The sequence below is a fragment of the Acanthopagrus latus genome, chromosome 21 (assembly GCF_904848185.1).
Source record: "Acanthopagrus latus isolate v.2019 chromosome 21, fAcaLat1.1, whole genome shotgun sequence".
In the NCBI taxonomy this organism is placed as follows: domain Eukaryota; kingdom Metazoa; phylum Chordata; class Actinopteri; order Spariformes; family Sparidae; genus Acanthopagrus; species Acanthopagrus latus.
This window is the reverse complement of record NC_051059.1, coordinates 28,005,406-28,020,620: the sequence shown is the minus strand read 5'-3', so window position 1 is coordinate 28,020,620 and position 15,215 is coordinate 28,005,406. Positions and strand designations below refer to the sequence as shown.

Sequence of the window (15,215 nt, the reverse complement as noted above, 5' to 3'; positions counted from 1 at the left end):
AGTGATCAGTTTATTGATCAGTGACAGTGAAGAAGAAAATGAAATGTTTTCACTTCAGCTTTTCCTTTCAGTGACAGTCACTGCTGCCGTCTGTCGGCGGGCTGCAGGAGGAATGAGATGCATGTAATGAGATTACATCATCAGGATACAGAGCAAGAGTAACTACAGAAAAGATGAAACTGGATACAGAAACACTCAGAAGTCTTTTTTCTGCTCTTTATTTACAAATGTTGAAACCAAATAATCTGACGTTCACTGAAAAGTCACAATACTTTATGTTTGTATTATGTTACTGACTACATGTAATTAGTAACTATATCCAACTACTTTTTTAAAGTGACCCTCCAGCTGGTCATCAGTGGGAGGTGTTAGAATAATTCTGTGATCATTTAGAGCTGGAGGAAGGAGATCGGAGGCAGCTCAAAGTTCACACCAGGTTTTCATCTTTAATCTACAAGAGGAGCAACACACAGCTCAGAGGGAAGACTCAGTGTGTGTGTGTGTGTGTGTGTGTGTTCACGCTGATAGAAGGAAGATTCCTCAATACCTTACACGGGTCATAACACAACCTAAACCAGGTCATAGGTCATGATAAACAGTTGAACGTTCCTGTGTAAGACTTCAGTTCACATCTCTCTTTGTGAAGTACATTTCCATCACATCCTGTTTATGCTGATCTCAAACATAATTATACATTTTGTAGAGTGTGAGAGTGAAAACCCGATCAGGCAGATCAAAACATTATAGTCATTATCATTCTAGAAAGGGAAAAACAGGAGAGATGGGGTCACTTTAATATGTACAAATGCTGTGAGTATTTTTCCCCTCAATGTCTCTAGTCGGCCAATTCAGAAAACTACAAGTTCAGTTAGATTTTCTGTACTATCATAATCAGTAGAATAAACACATAAACAGCAATTATCCCTTAAACTGTGGTGTCCTTATCTTCATCAAAGAGGTTACCATGTAGATCATCATCTGTCGGATCAGATGTAACATGTTCTGCATTCTCATCGTCCCCTCGTGGTCTTCAGACAGCAGAGTCGTCAGTGAGTCTCTGGAACAATCCTCTCCACAATCAGTACAGCTACAGATAACAGCATTGCTTTAATAGAATAAAAACTTGCTGTCGCCCTTAGTTACATCAGTGATGGTTTTGCAGGTTGTCAACATCCCTACTGCCACAGCACCTTTGCTTCATGTCAAGCAGGTGTGCGGAGTAAACCGAGGTGGTTTAATCTGTGGTGACACTGGTGAGAACAACAGTGTGAAAGTGGTTCAGTTAGCAGCACTGGCTGACATGTGGCACGCAGCCTCGGTCACCCAGATATATTTTTCTGACTGCAGCCAGTCAGATGTCGTCCTGAGCAGGAAATCTGACTCTTCATCCCTTCAGTTCATTGTATTATCACTGCACCTCTCCAGTGTCCCACCTGGACTGCGTTCTATAGCTCTTTTCCTTGTTTTATCACGTGTCTGGCCTTGTGACATGGTGAATGCTTCTACTGATCTGACAGTGGTATTTGTGCTCTTTTGCAGTGTGAGATGATCCACGTCTGTCTTTCATGACACATGCGGTGTGCTGAACATACGGAACGTTGGTCGGTCAGGTTCAGGCAGTTTCACTGCTGCTGCACATTTTCCCTTTTCTTCCACTTCAGTTTTTATTGTTGTTTTAATTTAACCAACATTAAAAGAACAACACTGACAATAATCCAAACAAAACAAACAAAACAATTTTAACAAAACAACATTAATTTCATTGTGTAATTGACCCATGATACCAAAACAAATCCTAATAATCTGCTTGTATGACGGATTTCTTGTCATAACAGGGTCAACGCTGCAGTTTGTTACTAAGGATGACACGGAGCCAGCGCCCGGCTCGTCACCGCAGCCACCCAGCACCTTCTGATCAGATGCAGATGCTACTATCGCCACTCCAACACACAACCTGTTGATCCTGCTGCGTGGCCAGCACACCTATCAGACGTCGATCGGGTTGAATTTGTGTGCCGAGGGCCTTTTAATGTTATGTCAGACTTCACTTCCATTGTTAAAAGAGGCTGTTCATTTGATTTGTTCCTACTAGTAAAGGTTGTAAACCTAAATGGCATTTCGTGATACAGTAATTTAGTAATGGGGGGGCCTCAAAATAAAATTCTGCTTAGGGCCCCAGTTCAGCCAGGGGCAGCCCTGAACATACTACTGATCTACACTGGGCTGTTGTCCTATAGTTTTGGGAGACTCGTACCTCTCCTGTCTCTTGGAGGCTGGAGAGTTTGGTACCTTTCTCCCCTAATAAATCTTGATATTACTCTCTCCCAATTTACAAATTGAGTTTGGGGGACCTTTGATTGGAACAAGTGTAAGAGCCTAGGCAGTATATATATATATATATATATATATATATGTGTGTGTGTGTATATGTATATATATGTGTGTGTATATATATGTGTGTGTGTGTGTGTGTAAATATACAGACACACACACACACACACACTCACACACTGGGATCGATCTTTCTGGTGTATAACTGTAATGAAACTCATTTGTTATTTAATGGATTATGAGGTAACTAAAGTTATTAATCAGTTGAGTAATAGTAGAGTGTTGAAGCGTGTGTGTGTGTGTGTGTGTGTGTGTGTGTCTGTTTCTCAGAACTCACTTTCTCTCTGGTAGTTTTAATCCAGTTTAATCTGATCCTGGAACAGTTGTTACGTAAACCTGATGTGACTGTGTTTAACTGGTTTAACCTCAGAGCAGAAAACGAGCTAATCACAGAGTGTCCCTGAACGCACCACGGAATATGCAGCTGCACACACCTGAACTCACCTGTGTGATACATGACTCAACTGTGATGAGTTTCATCAGCGAGAGGAGTCCACGCTGTGACACACCTTAGCTCACCTGTACCAGACATTCAGGTAGTCACATCCCAGTCAGAGGGTCCAAACAATACATTAATCAGGTGTGTGTGTGTGTGTGTGTGTGTGTGTGTGTGTGTGTGTGTGTGTTACAGAGACACACGCACACATCAGGATTAGTGACAGCAGGTATTTAAGCCCAGTGTGTGTGTGTGTGTGTGTGTGTGTGTGTGTGTGTGTGTGTGAGCAGAGCAGCATGCAGCAGATCTACAGACAGAGCGACCAACAGTTTGAGGTTTATACCACCGTCTTCTCCCCACAAGGTGGGTCAACACACATCCACACACACCATTAATCAATTACTTGTGATCATGCACGTATTGATAACTGATCAGTGGTTTCATGGATTTGAACCATCAACCCTGCTGTGTCTGTGTGTGTGTCAGTGTGCAGGTCGAGGACGAGGATGAGACATGTGGAGGCACAGAAGGTAAAGTCTGAGTCTGAGGAAGTTTCTGCTGAACTCTAAAACTCACCGAGTTCATCAGGAACTTACTGTGAACGACCCAAACGCAGAGAGACCAGAACCCCCAAATCCCTAAAAGAACTCCTCCTGAAAACCCAAAAAACATCTGGATCAGTGCGTGTGGTCACACATCCTCCCTGTGGTGGTTCTGTGTCTCTGTGTGGTTCTGTGTGTTTGTGTTGGTTCTGTGTGTTTGTGTGGTTCTGTGTGGTTCTGTGTGTTTGTGTGGTTCTGTGTGTTTGTGTTGGTTCTGTGTGTTTGTGTTGGTTCTGTGTCTCTGTGTTGGTTCTGTGTGTTTGTGTTGGTTCTGTGTGTTTGTGTGGTTCTGTGTGTTTGTGTGGTTCTGTGTGTTTGTGTGGTTCTGTGTGGTTCTGTGTGTTTGTGTGGTTCTGTGTGTTTGTGTTGGTTCTGTGTGTTTGTGTGGTTCTGTGTGTTTGTGTTGGTTCTGTGTGTTTGTGTGGTTCTGTGTGTTTGTGTGGTTCTGTGTGTTTGTGTGGTTCTGTGTGGTTCTGTGTGTTTGTGTGGTTCTGTGTGGTTCTGTGTGTTTGTGTGGTTCTGTGTGTTTGTGTTGGTTCTGTGTGTTTGTGTTGGTTCTGTGTGTTTGTGTGGTTCTGTGTGGTTCTGTGTGTTTGTGTGGTTCTGTGTGTTTGTGTGGTTCTGTGTGTTTGTGTTGGTTCTGTGTGTTTGTGTTGGTTCTGTGTCTCTGTGTTGGTTCTGTGTGTTTGTGTGGTTCTGTGTGTTTGTGTGGTTCTGTGTGTTTGTGTGGTTCTGTGTGGTTCTGTGTGTTTGTGTGGTTCTGTGTGTTTGTGTTGGTTCTGTGTGTTTGTGTGGTTCTGTGTGTTTGTGTTGGTTCTGTGTGTTTGTGTGGTTCTGTGTGGTTCTGTGTGTTTGTGTGGTTCTGTGTGTTTGTGTTGGTTCTGTGTGTTTGTGTGGTTCTGTGTGGTTCTGTGTGTTTGTGTGGTTCTGTGTGGTTCTGTGTGGTTCTGTGTGTTTGTGTGGTTCTGTGTGTTTGTGTTGGTTCTGTGTGTTTGTGTGGTTCTGTGTGTTTGTGTGGTTCTGTGTGGTTCTGTGTGTTTGTGTGGTTCTGTGTGTTTGTGTGGTTCTGTGTGTTTGTGTGGTTCTGTGTGTTTGTGTGGTTCTGTGTGGTTCTGTGTGTTTGTGTGGTTCTGTGTGTTTGTGTTGGTTCTGTGTCTCTGTGTTGGTTCTGTGTGTTTGTGTGGTTCTGTGTGTTTGTGTGGTTCTGTGTGTTTGTGTGGTTCTGTGTGGTTCTGTGTGTTTGTGTGGTTCTGTGTGTTTGTGTTGGTTCTGTGTGTTTGTGTGGTTCTGTGTGTTTGTGTTGGTTCTGTGTGTTTGTGTGGTTCTGTGTGTTTGTGTGGTTCTGTGTGTTTGTGTGGTTCTGTGTGGTTCTGTGTGTTTGTGTGGTTCTGTGTGTTTGTGTTGGTTCTGTGTGTTTGTGTGGTTCTGTGTGTTTGTGTGGTTCTGTGTGTTTGTGTTGGTTCTGTGTGTTTGTGTGGTTCTGTGTGTTTGTGTGGTTCTGTGTGTTTGTGTGGTTCTGTGTGTTTGTGTGGTTCTGTGTGTTTGTGTTGGTTCTGTGTGTTTGTGTGGTTCTGTGTGTTTGTGTGGTTCTGTGTGGTTCTGTGTGTTTGTGTGGTTCTGTGTGTTTGTGTTGGTTCTGTGTGTTTGTGTGGTTCTGTGTGGTTCTGTGTGTTTGTGTGGTTCTGTGTGTTTGTGTTGGTTCTGTGTGTTTGTGTGGTTCTGTGTGGTTCTGTGTGTTTGTGTGGTTCTGTGTGGTTCTGTGTGGTTCTGTGTGTTTGTGTGGTTCTGTGTGTTTGTGTTGGTTCTGTGTGTTTGTGTGGTTCTGTGTGGTTCTGTGTGTTTGTGTGGTTCTGTGTGGTTCTGTGTGGTTCTGTGTGTTTGTGTGGTTCTGTGTGGTTCTGTGTGTTTGTGTGGTTCTGTGTGTTTGTGTTGGTTCTGTGTGTTTGTGTGGTTCTGTGTGGTTCTGTGTGTTTGTGTGGTTCTGTGTGGTGGACCTGCTCATTAATCAGCCATGTTGTCGACTGCAGGTGGGCTGGCAGCATGTCCACGTGTCAGTCAGTGATTCACTGGTTCAAGCTGAACTCTTAAAACATCAGGGAACAGTGTGTGTGTGTGTGTGTGTGTGTGTGTTACATCAGTGTTACATCAGTGTGACCTCTGACCACTGAGTATTAACAGCCTGCTGAGCTGAGCAGCAGCTATTTAAAGCAGATTAAAGGTGACACACTGATGTACGATTCTCTCTCTCTCACACACACACACACACACACACAGAATATAAATTAATTTATTTTTGGATTTAAAAATACATTTTATCGTTCATTGTGTGCGTTTGTCTGTCATCGCTGCAGGAACCATTTTTCAGACTTCAGTTTTGTGTTGATGCACTTTCTTAATCAATCAGTTGATTTTTCATTGATTATGCAGCACGACACATCAAATCATAAACCCAGTGACGCGACTCTGCACTTGCTGATGGAGAAATAATTAATCCTTTATTTATTTATCAGACACAAAGTTAAAGTGAACATGTTGTGTTATCGCTCCAGACTAAAACAAGTTCTTAGAAAGAATTCGAGGACGTGACCTCAGCACGCAGAATCTCTGTTGACCAATTAGCAGCCGTTTCCTGTGAGGCGGGTCAGATGAGGTCAGGCTGGAGCAGCTTTAATGATTTATGTAAGTTAAATGACACAATCCAAAATCTGTTTTTTTTATAATGAATGTACAATCAAAGATAAACAATCAAAGAGACTTCAGGTTTGAGATTGTTTAACCATTAAAGCCTCTGAACTGACGCAGTGACTTCAGTCAAGATGGATTCAGAACATGAAGGTTCCACTGAATCTGGTGACGCTGTTAATCATCTCATTAATTAGCAGATGAAAATAACAAGAACCTTAAAGACACCTGAACTCATCACTCATGGGTCTGTGGTGGTTAAAAGGTAAATGATGAAGCCCTCAGACTGCACCGGTTCATTAAGGCCTTTTCAAGTTAAGGTATTTTTTAAAAAGGTTTTCAAATTAAAAGAGTTACTGAAGGTTAATTAAATGCTCATAAGGAGATTTTAAGATTCTGCTGTTGAGTGCAAAGTTTTCAGTCCTGGACTGTGATTGGCAGGTGGTGGTGGCAGTGGCGCATTATCGGTCCCGCTGGCCGAAAGAACTGGACCTGAATGAGGGAGACGTGATCCAGGTCCTGTTTAAGGAGGACCAGACCTGGTGGTTTGGACGGCTGAAGAATGGAAACGAGGGTTACTTCCCCACAGCCTGTGTGGAGCCGCTCCAGGTAACGACTCACCTGACCCACTGGGTCCACTGGGTTTCTTACTGTATGATGATGATGATGATGTAGCTGTAGTTTGTACTGGAGTCTGTTTGTCACTTGCCTCATGCACACACCCAAAAAGTCTTCTGGTGTCTCTTTACTTCCTGTTCATGCGGCTCATTTAATATGCACAGTGGCGTTTCCCCTGCTGGCCCCGCCCACCAGTTCCTGCTCAGCCTACATTGTGATGATGTCACAGATTTTTAAATAATTTAGAGCTCTCAACGGGTCAGGCCGGCCGACAAACCCGACCAGACCCGCTGGTTCGGGCTGAAAAAATACGCAGATGAGCCGTGTTTCACAAGCATAAAACCTGAAGGGTCAGGATCAGGGACAGGGTACTGATCGGGGACAGGGTCAGGATCTGGGACAGGGTCTAGACCGGGGACAGGGTCTGGACCGGGGACGGGGTCAGGACCAGGGTCAGGATCAGAGTCAGGATCAGGGACAGGGTCAGGATTGGGATCGAGTCTTGTTCTGACGCTGTCATGTAACACAGTCTTTGTGATGCAGGGCGGCGCTTCCTCTACAGCCACGCCCACGCTGGTGAGGAGAGTGTCTGTACCGGCCGTTGTGACGGCTGCAGGCGCCCCCTGTGGCTGCACCAGGTGACTGCACACAACATCAGGTGACTTTGAGCATGCAGATGCTGAATTACAGACGATGTCATAAAAACTGACTTTATTGTCCCTGCAGCGGTCGCAGCACTCCGAAGCTGCTGAGGCGAGACAGCGTCCGCCGGCCACTGGGACTCGAAGGGCACTTGGAGACTCGGGGCCCCTCGGTGGCTCCTCCTCACAGCTCCCCAAGCCTCCTGCACCGAGTCCTGGCCAAGTCCAGGAGGAAGAGCTGCCCCCACCTCCCCCACCCTCCTCAGGAGAATGGCTCCGTCAACAGCGCCTTCCAGCCGGACTAGACTGCGAGCTGCTGATCTGTGATGAGTCACGCCTCCCAGACATGAGGACATTTAGCTTCTTACTGATTTTCTTGCATTTTTGATTCTCTTCTGACCCAGAACCAAAGAGAAAAACCTCAGTCCTGACTGACAGCTTGACTCCATCAGGTCCAAGTCACTGAGGTGACTCGGACACATTGTTTTCGAGTCCCTGACGTCACATCAAGTGACGTCTCAAGTGTCAGTACTGAGCTGAGTCTCACTCAAAGTATGAATGACATCACAGGGACAAGTCTCTGAGGTCATGCCCGAGTCATCATCTGAGATCATGATTAGTCGCCAAGTTCATCTCCAAGTTACAATGTCATGTCAAAGCCTTTCAGGTCAAAGTTACTGAGACAATTCCCAAGTCACTGACATCCTATTCATAACTCTGAAGTCAAGTTCAAGTCACCGAGATCATCTCAAATCAGCAAGTCAGGTCCAAGTCAGAAAAGTCTGATGTGCTTCCTGAGGTCAAGTGTGAGTCACCGAGGTCATGAAAGAGTCACTGAGATCCCACTTCAGTCACTAAAGTCAAACTCTAGTGATCATGTCTGAGTTATCAAGTCCGTGTCCCTGATCTGAACTTGTTTATTTTTAAACCACCTGTTAAGTTACTCAACAGGATGTACTGTTTACACTTATTTACTTTGTAAGTATCTTGGAACAACAACACTGTGTTTCCATGTAAGAAGTTAAAGGAGATTAAAACTGAATTCTACAGTAATTTGTGTGTAACTGATGCCTGAAGTCTTCTGATCAGGAATCAGTCGCTGGTGTGTCTGACACATCACATCTGTCCAATAACAGTCCTCAGACATCTTCATCAGTTTGTTTAATGTGCAAAACAATTTAAATAAAATAATGAATAAATGTTGACTGTTTTCATTCAATAGTAAAAGAATAATTTACAATCAATATCCAGCTGTTATCAGACCACATACATTCAGTTAGTTCACTCTTCTTCAAATGTATCAAATTAAAATCCATCGAGTTAAACAGATGTTCAGTTTTTATCCAAAAGTTTAAATAATAAGTGTCTCTGTATCAAAAAGACAACAAACTATGTAATATATATAATATATAATACATATAAATACATGAATAAAACATTCATGTAGAATTTAAAATAGTTTTGACATCTTCAGTAAAAACACAAGAAATAAGTTTAAGAAATTGTTTTAAAATACAAAAACATTGTTTTGTTAAAATGCAGTGTAAAATATAAATTATGTATAAAATCAAGTCAATCAAATGTTGAACTGCTAAATAAATCAATAAAACATCAGTGGATCATCTGAACTGATGGACGTGCAGTGAAGCTGTCAATCATCTGTTCATAATAAAATAAGATCAATGAAATAAAGAGCTGCAGGACGACTCATCAAGCTCCTCCCACAGGTCGGCCTCATTACACTGATGATGATGAAGAGATGATGAAGATGACGGCAGGCAACTAAGGAGTGTCTCCGGAGCGGAGGACGAGCTGGACTCACCTGCTGAGGGTCACGGCTCCGCGTAGAGCCGGGCCTGCTCCGTCACACTCATCTGATCATCTGTTCTCCCAAACATCACCACCTGCAGCTCCTCGTTCACCTGACAACACATCATCATCACCTCCATCACCATCATCACCATCATCACTTCACCACCTTCATCACCATCATCATCATCATCACCACCTTCATCATCATCATCACTCAGTATGTTCACATAATGATAAATCACATTATTGTGTTCGTCCAGTTGAAACTGTACTGAACTGAATGTGAAGTTGGACCAACACGTCCAGTTAATGCAGTTGGAAGCCGATTAACTCTTTCATATAAACGTCTTAGTCGGACCTGAACCGGCCTGCACCAGGCACTGACCCGGTAGTCTTCCATGGCATAAATGTGTAGCAGGAAGCAGGGAAATACAATGAAGAAGACAATGATGAAGGCATCGCTGTGGTTAATGGTCGAGCAAGAACACGCTAGTGTACAGTCGGCCATGTTGTCAGCGCGGTGCACGGCGCCACCTGCTGGGGGGAGTCGGACACACTCCTACACTGGGACAACGGCTGCAGTCCAATTCAACGTCCTGATGGAGCTGTGACTCAGGTGGAAACATACTGGCGTTACTGTGTGAGAGCTTCACTGTGAGTCTGAGCAGACGGGAAGGAAACACATGAACCCAAACTGGTCAGGGGTCAGGTCTCAGAGTGTCTCAGAGTCTGTCCTCACCTCAAAGGGCTTCGGTCTATACGCAGGACAATCAGGAGAGTGCTGGCTGACTGACTGCTGACACCACCACACCTCCACCTGCCCCTCCAATGGGAAGCAGCCAAACTCCTCACAGCCCAGCACACAGCCGGACTCCGTCTGCTGGACGGAGCTGGACTGGGTCTGGACCTGCAGGATGGAGCTTAGCAGACTCTCTCCCTGGACCTGGAGGACAGTTCTGACATGAGTGTGTAACTGACACACAGATGAATATTGCTGTGTGTGAATCTGTCAAACGGCGGAGACTCTCCCACCTGGACAGACAGAAGTGTGTGTGTGTGTGTGTGTGTGTGTGTGTGTGTCTCAGACCTCTGAGCTGCTGCTGGACTGCTGGCTGTCAGGATGAACACTCTGCTCGTCCCACAGCAGATTGATCAGCCTGCTCCAACAAACTGATACCTGAAGCAGAAACAAGTGTGAGTTCTCCTGCATACATGTGGGCAGAGCGTCTGATGGTGTGATCAGCTGATCGTCACCTCGTCCTGGCTGCTGCTCTTCAGAGGAGTTGGTGTTGGAGGAGCCGCCGTCAACAACTCTGTGATCTCTGAGAGCGTCCTGAACACATCCACACAGCACACGTGTCTCAGCCAATGACAGCTGGCGCTCCAGATAGGAAGTGTACTTAATATGGATGTCAACACACTCACTACACAAAAATGCCTTAATACACTGTAAACAAGGTCCCACTAACCTGATACACTGACCCCACCCCCCACCTACTGGCTGCTGGAGCTGCAGTGCAGACACGAGTCACAGTTGTTGTTGGTGGAGTGTTTGAACGAACAGACGGGGGTGGAGGTGAAGATGGGACGCTGCAGCTTCAGATCATCAACAGCACACAGGCTGAAGAACTACAGACAGACAGACAACTGAAGACAGACAGGCTGAAGAACTACAGACAGACAGACAACTGAAGACAGACAGGCTGAAGAACTACAGACAGACAGACAGACAACTGAAGACAGACAGGCTGAAGAACTACAGACAGACAGACAGACAACTGAACACAGACAGGCTGAAGAACTACAGACAGACAGACAACTGAAGACAGACAGGCTGAAGAACTACAGACAGACAGACAGACAACTGAAGACAGACAGGCTGAAGAACTACAGACAGACAGACAGACAACTGAACACAGACAGGCTGAAGAACTACAGACAGACAGACAGACAACTGAAGACAGACAGACAGACAGGCTCTTGTCTTACCTCTGATGGGGAGAAGCTCACAGCTCCCTGTGTTCTGCTCCAGGAGGAGGTGGAGTCTTTGCAGGAGGCTCCATCTCCAGCCTTCAGCTGCTCTGTCACACCTGCAACCTTCACACAAGGACACGCTGCTGTCAGCTGCAGCTGACTAGTTTCAGCTTCTCTGAAATCAGCATTTGCTGTTTTTGTTTGTCATGAACGATAAAATCATTATTTTTTAGTTTTAAGCTTGAAGAACAAGCTGGGAGACACTGATGAGTGGTTACAGTCTGAACATGTAATGGATTTATGGAGAAAACAGATAAATGGATAATGAAAAGGATCGACACCTCAGGTGTTTGTTCTCTTACATAGCTCCGGCTCAGATCAGTAACTGACAGTTCGCTGTCTTCTCTGCTTGTGGAGGCTGCTGAGGTCACTTCCTGCGGCTCGCAGCTCCAGGTGTCTGAGTTCTGTGATGAAGTCCGGTTCATTATTTCAGGTATAAAACTGGTTGACTATGAGCTGACAGTCACGATTACTTTGACAGTTACATGAGCAGTTTCCACTCAGCGACGTCTGACAGACGACGCTGAGGGTTCATAAAGCCAACAGTCAAACAAAAAGCTAGTGTACCGCCTCCATCAGTTCCTCGGGCACTGTCAGCTCACTCACGCTCACAGAGGAGTGGTAACCTGAGGAGGACGCAGGGACACTGCTGGAGTACAGGTGGGTGTGGTCACTCTGATGGGTGGAGGTGCAGCTGGACTCGTCCTTCACAGAGGATAGACTGTCTGCCTGTTGGACCAAACACCAAACTTATTATCATGTTGCTGTACGGGTGGAGGACGGGGTGGATGATATAGGGTGCAGGGTGGTGTCTTGGTGGGATGTTTACCTTGGTGGGGATGTTGGCTCTGGTGGAAGAGGAGCTGGAGGAGTTGAAGGAGGTGATGCAGGAGTGGTGCAGGTGTAAGACCTGGAGGTATTCCTCCTTCTCCACCTTCCTCTTCAAAGTGGAGTTCCAGTGGTTTTTGATGGAGTTATCAGTCCTGAGAACAAAACACAGAAACTGCTTCATGACTGTCTGTCTGTCCTGATGACAGACACCTGGCAGTGGTTACCTACCTGCCAGGCAGCAGTTTGGAGATGTCAGCCCAGCGGTTACCCAGCAGTCTGTGGGCCTGACAGATGACGGCGTCCTCGTCCAGCGTCCAGTTGCTCTTCTTCACTGTCGGGTTCAGGTGGTTGTGCCAGCGCTCGCGGCACTGCTTTCCGTTACGACTGCGCAGATGTTTGGCGATGAGCGACCAACGCTTCACACCGTATTTCTGAACCAGATCGATGACCTGTACAGGAAGTGACATCACAGCATATCATTAGGAGCAGTTGCATGCAGCAGACAGACAGCAGCATGATCAGATCACCGGACTACTGTCTGTCTGTCTTTATACCAGGCTGCTGTCTGTCTGTCTGTCTTTATACCAGGCTGCTGTCTGTCTGTCTGTCTTTATACCAGGCTGCTGTCTGTCTGTCTGTCTTTATACCAGGCTGCTGTCTCTGTGTGTATGGAGTGTTGATTCATTTGACTCATTATTTTGATGTTAAACTTTAGAACAGTTCAGTGATGGTTGTTCATTCATGGGCTCATTATGTTCCACTGAGGAGCAGCTGAGGAGGGACACCTAGTGGTGAAGGGAGGTATTACTGGTCCTGTCCAGGATCTGGTTTCATGACAAAAAACACCTGCTCAACTCTGGACTGTACGAGTATAGCATGGTAATAAGAGGGCAAAGGTATAGTACACAAGTATAGTAAGGTATAGTACAGTATAGCAAAAGTATATGTATGTAAAATTAGTAATATTATAGTAAAACTACAGTACATATATGTATTATCATCACAGTGTGTCCTGACTGGTTCCAGTCTTTACCCTCTCATCCTCTTCTTGAGTCCAGGGACCTTTGACCAGCTCTGGGTTTTTCACCTGCTGCCACCTCCTCTGACACTCCACATCTGACCTCTGGCCCTGCTACACACACACACACACACACACGCGCACACACATACACACACACACACACACACACACACACACACACACACACACACACACACACACACAAACACATACACCCACAGCCAGCTGCAGTTTGTCTCTGGCTGTCTGTTCTATGACCACAGAGACGTGAAGTCAAACTACTCACTTTAAAATGAAGAGAAACAGAAGACCAGCTGCTGGATCCAAACTCCTTCACCAGCCTGAGCAGCTTCTCATCCTGAGGACACAGATCACCATCACCTTCATCAACATCATCATCACATCACCATCACCTTCATCATCTACATCATCATCACTGTTCAGACTGACAGTTATTAACAGGTTAATGACTGACACATTGTCTGACATCAAATATCTGAAAACTGATCGTCAGTTTGTCCACCATCAGAACCACACAGAGGAAATATGAACCACACCGCAGCTCCTCAGAAGAACATCCATCTCACACCCTGAATGCTGACAGGATGAACATTACCTCATCTTTGGACCATCCAGGCTTCTGTAGAGTCACTCTGGAGAACCGTCCAAAACAACTTGAACGTCTCTTTGCACTGAGAGAGGAGGCAACACACAGGATCACACTGTTAGAGGATCAGTCAACCAATTAATCAATCATCTGAAACAATCAATCAGCTGTCTCAGATATTCTGTTTCTCTGTTTTCTGACATTTTATACACCAAACAATGTATTCAACAAACATCAGTTGATAATGAAAACAATCAATCTTGCAGCCCTGACATGTGACAGGTGTGTGACAGGTGTGATGTGTACATCAGCCCTCACCAGGTCCTGCGGCTTCTGCTGCTCATCACTGTGGCTTTTGTGAACACGGACACACTGAACTGCTGCTGGAAGAAACACACACACACTGAGCACATTAACAGATCCCAAGTCAGATACCGTATCAACAGTGTCAATTAGACATCATGCTTGTGTTCTCTGTGATTGGACCTGCTGCATGTTCGCTGTTAGAAAAGGTGGAACAGCTGGATGTTACACCACATCTGTGCTCACCTGTCACAGAATCCACCAGACGTCAGCTTAAATGTCTGGACATGAACAGTACAAGAAACAGTACAACAAATGGGTCTGGCTTCATCACTGGTTAACTGCTGCAAGCAAAAAATGCCATATGTGTTTTAGTTTATTTAAATCGATGATGTTTTATTCAACTAACAGTTAATTGGATATCTTAAGGTTTTTATATGATTCATCAGACAAAATAAGAACATTGGAGAATTGAAGCCTCTGTGAAAGCCATTATTTAACTATTTGCATTCTATCATACACTGAACAATTAACTGATTAATCTATGACGATTGTCAGCAGATTGAGTAATAATGAAATAATCTTTGCAATATGACTAAACAATAACTAATGTGTGAACATATTGACAGCTTGTGTGAAGCCTCAGCTGTAGGCCACATTCACACAGCAGTCAGTCAGTGAGTCAGGAGAGCTGTTAGCTCCACGGTCAGGTCACGGTCCATCTGATCACTTAACGAGCATCAACATACTTCAGTACTTTAACTGTGAGCTGAACCAACACACTGAACCCACAGAACCGGGACAGAGTCACCCCGAAGGTTTCGGTCACCAAGCCTTAAAACTCAAGTGGAACAGATCACTGACGGTTGAGCTAACGGCCGTTAACACAAGCTAGCCACTGTTAGCCGCTGAGCGGACGATTAAAGACGTTTAAAGAGTGGCAGATGGATGATACCTGGACTGACAGGTCGTGGCCTGTGTGCCGGCATATTACCAGTGCATTACCGGTATATTACCGCCAGTTTACCTGCTGGATCACCGTGTACCTGCAGGGATCAGACAGTCCACCTGAGGGTTGGCTGGTTGGCGGAGGAGCAGCTCGAGACGGTTCAGTTACCAGAGCGCGTGTGTTTGAACGGCGACACCGAGACTCTCCTCTGATTGGACAGACGGTGATAACGTCACATAGATTTTTAGAAGGTTGTAAAAAAAAATGTTAAATTAGTTGGTCTATTTG

At 45.2% G+C, this 15,215-nt stretch overlaps 2 protein-coding genes across 12 annotated transcripts; one reads left to right on the top strand and one right to left on the bottom strand.

Moving 5' to 3' along the window:
* Positions 1-2,822: 2,822 nt before the first annotated feature.
* On the top strand, positions 2,823-8,385 carry si:dkey-97a13.12. Its single transcript, XM_037084292.1, has 6 exons — positions 2,823-2,927; positions 3,118-3,190; positions 3,314-3,357; positions 6,553-6,720; positions 7,273-7,367; positions 7,456-8,385. Exons 2-6 carry the CDS (start codon positions 3,124-3,126, stop codon positions 7,673-7,675), a joined length of 594 nt encoding a protein of 197 aa, XP_036940187.1. The 5' UTR covers positions 2,823-2,927; positions 3,118-3,123; the 3' UTR covers positions 7,676-8,385.
* A 131-nt stretch (positions 8,386-8,516) lies between these two features.
* LOC119011289 (myb-related protein B-like) lies at positions 8,517-15,124 on the bottom strand. 11 transcript variants are annotated; one of them, XM_037084277.1, is made up of 16 exons: positions 14,934-14,982; positions 13,994-14,078; positions 13,685-13,760; positions 13,355-13,426; positions 13,081-13,179; positions 12,276-12,496; positions 12,046-12,199; positions 11,784-11,945; positions 11,498-11,620; positions 11,172-11,279; positions 10,681-10,811; positions 10,437-10,515; positions 10,270-10,359; positions 9,922-10,125; positions 9,193-9,292; positions 8,517-9,112 (listed from the first exon to the last, which is right to left on the bottom strand). In XM_037084277.1, the coding sequence occupies exons 1-15, from the start codon at positions 14,965-14,967 to the stop codon at positions 9,203-9,205; spliced, it is 1,728 nt and encodes a 575-aa protein (XP_036940172.1). In that variant the 5' UTR covers positions 14,968-14,982; the 3' UTR covers positions 8,517-9,112; positions 9,193-9,202. The 11 variants fall into 11 exon arrangements, with proteins under 11 accessions (XP_036940172.1, XP_036940178.1, XP_036940180.1 ...); XM_037084283.1 differs by lacking the exon at positions 14,934-14,982 and adding an exon at positions 15,006-15,124 and having other exon boundaries at positions 8,517-9,292; XM_037084285.1 differs by lacking the exon at positions 14,934-14,982 and adding an exon at positions 15,025-15,089 and having other exon boundaries at positions 8,517-9,292; positions 13,994-14,055.
* Between the last annotated feature and the right edge of the window lie 91 nt (positions 15,125-15,215).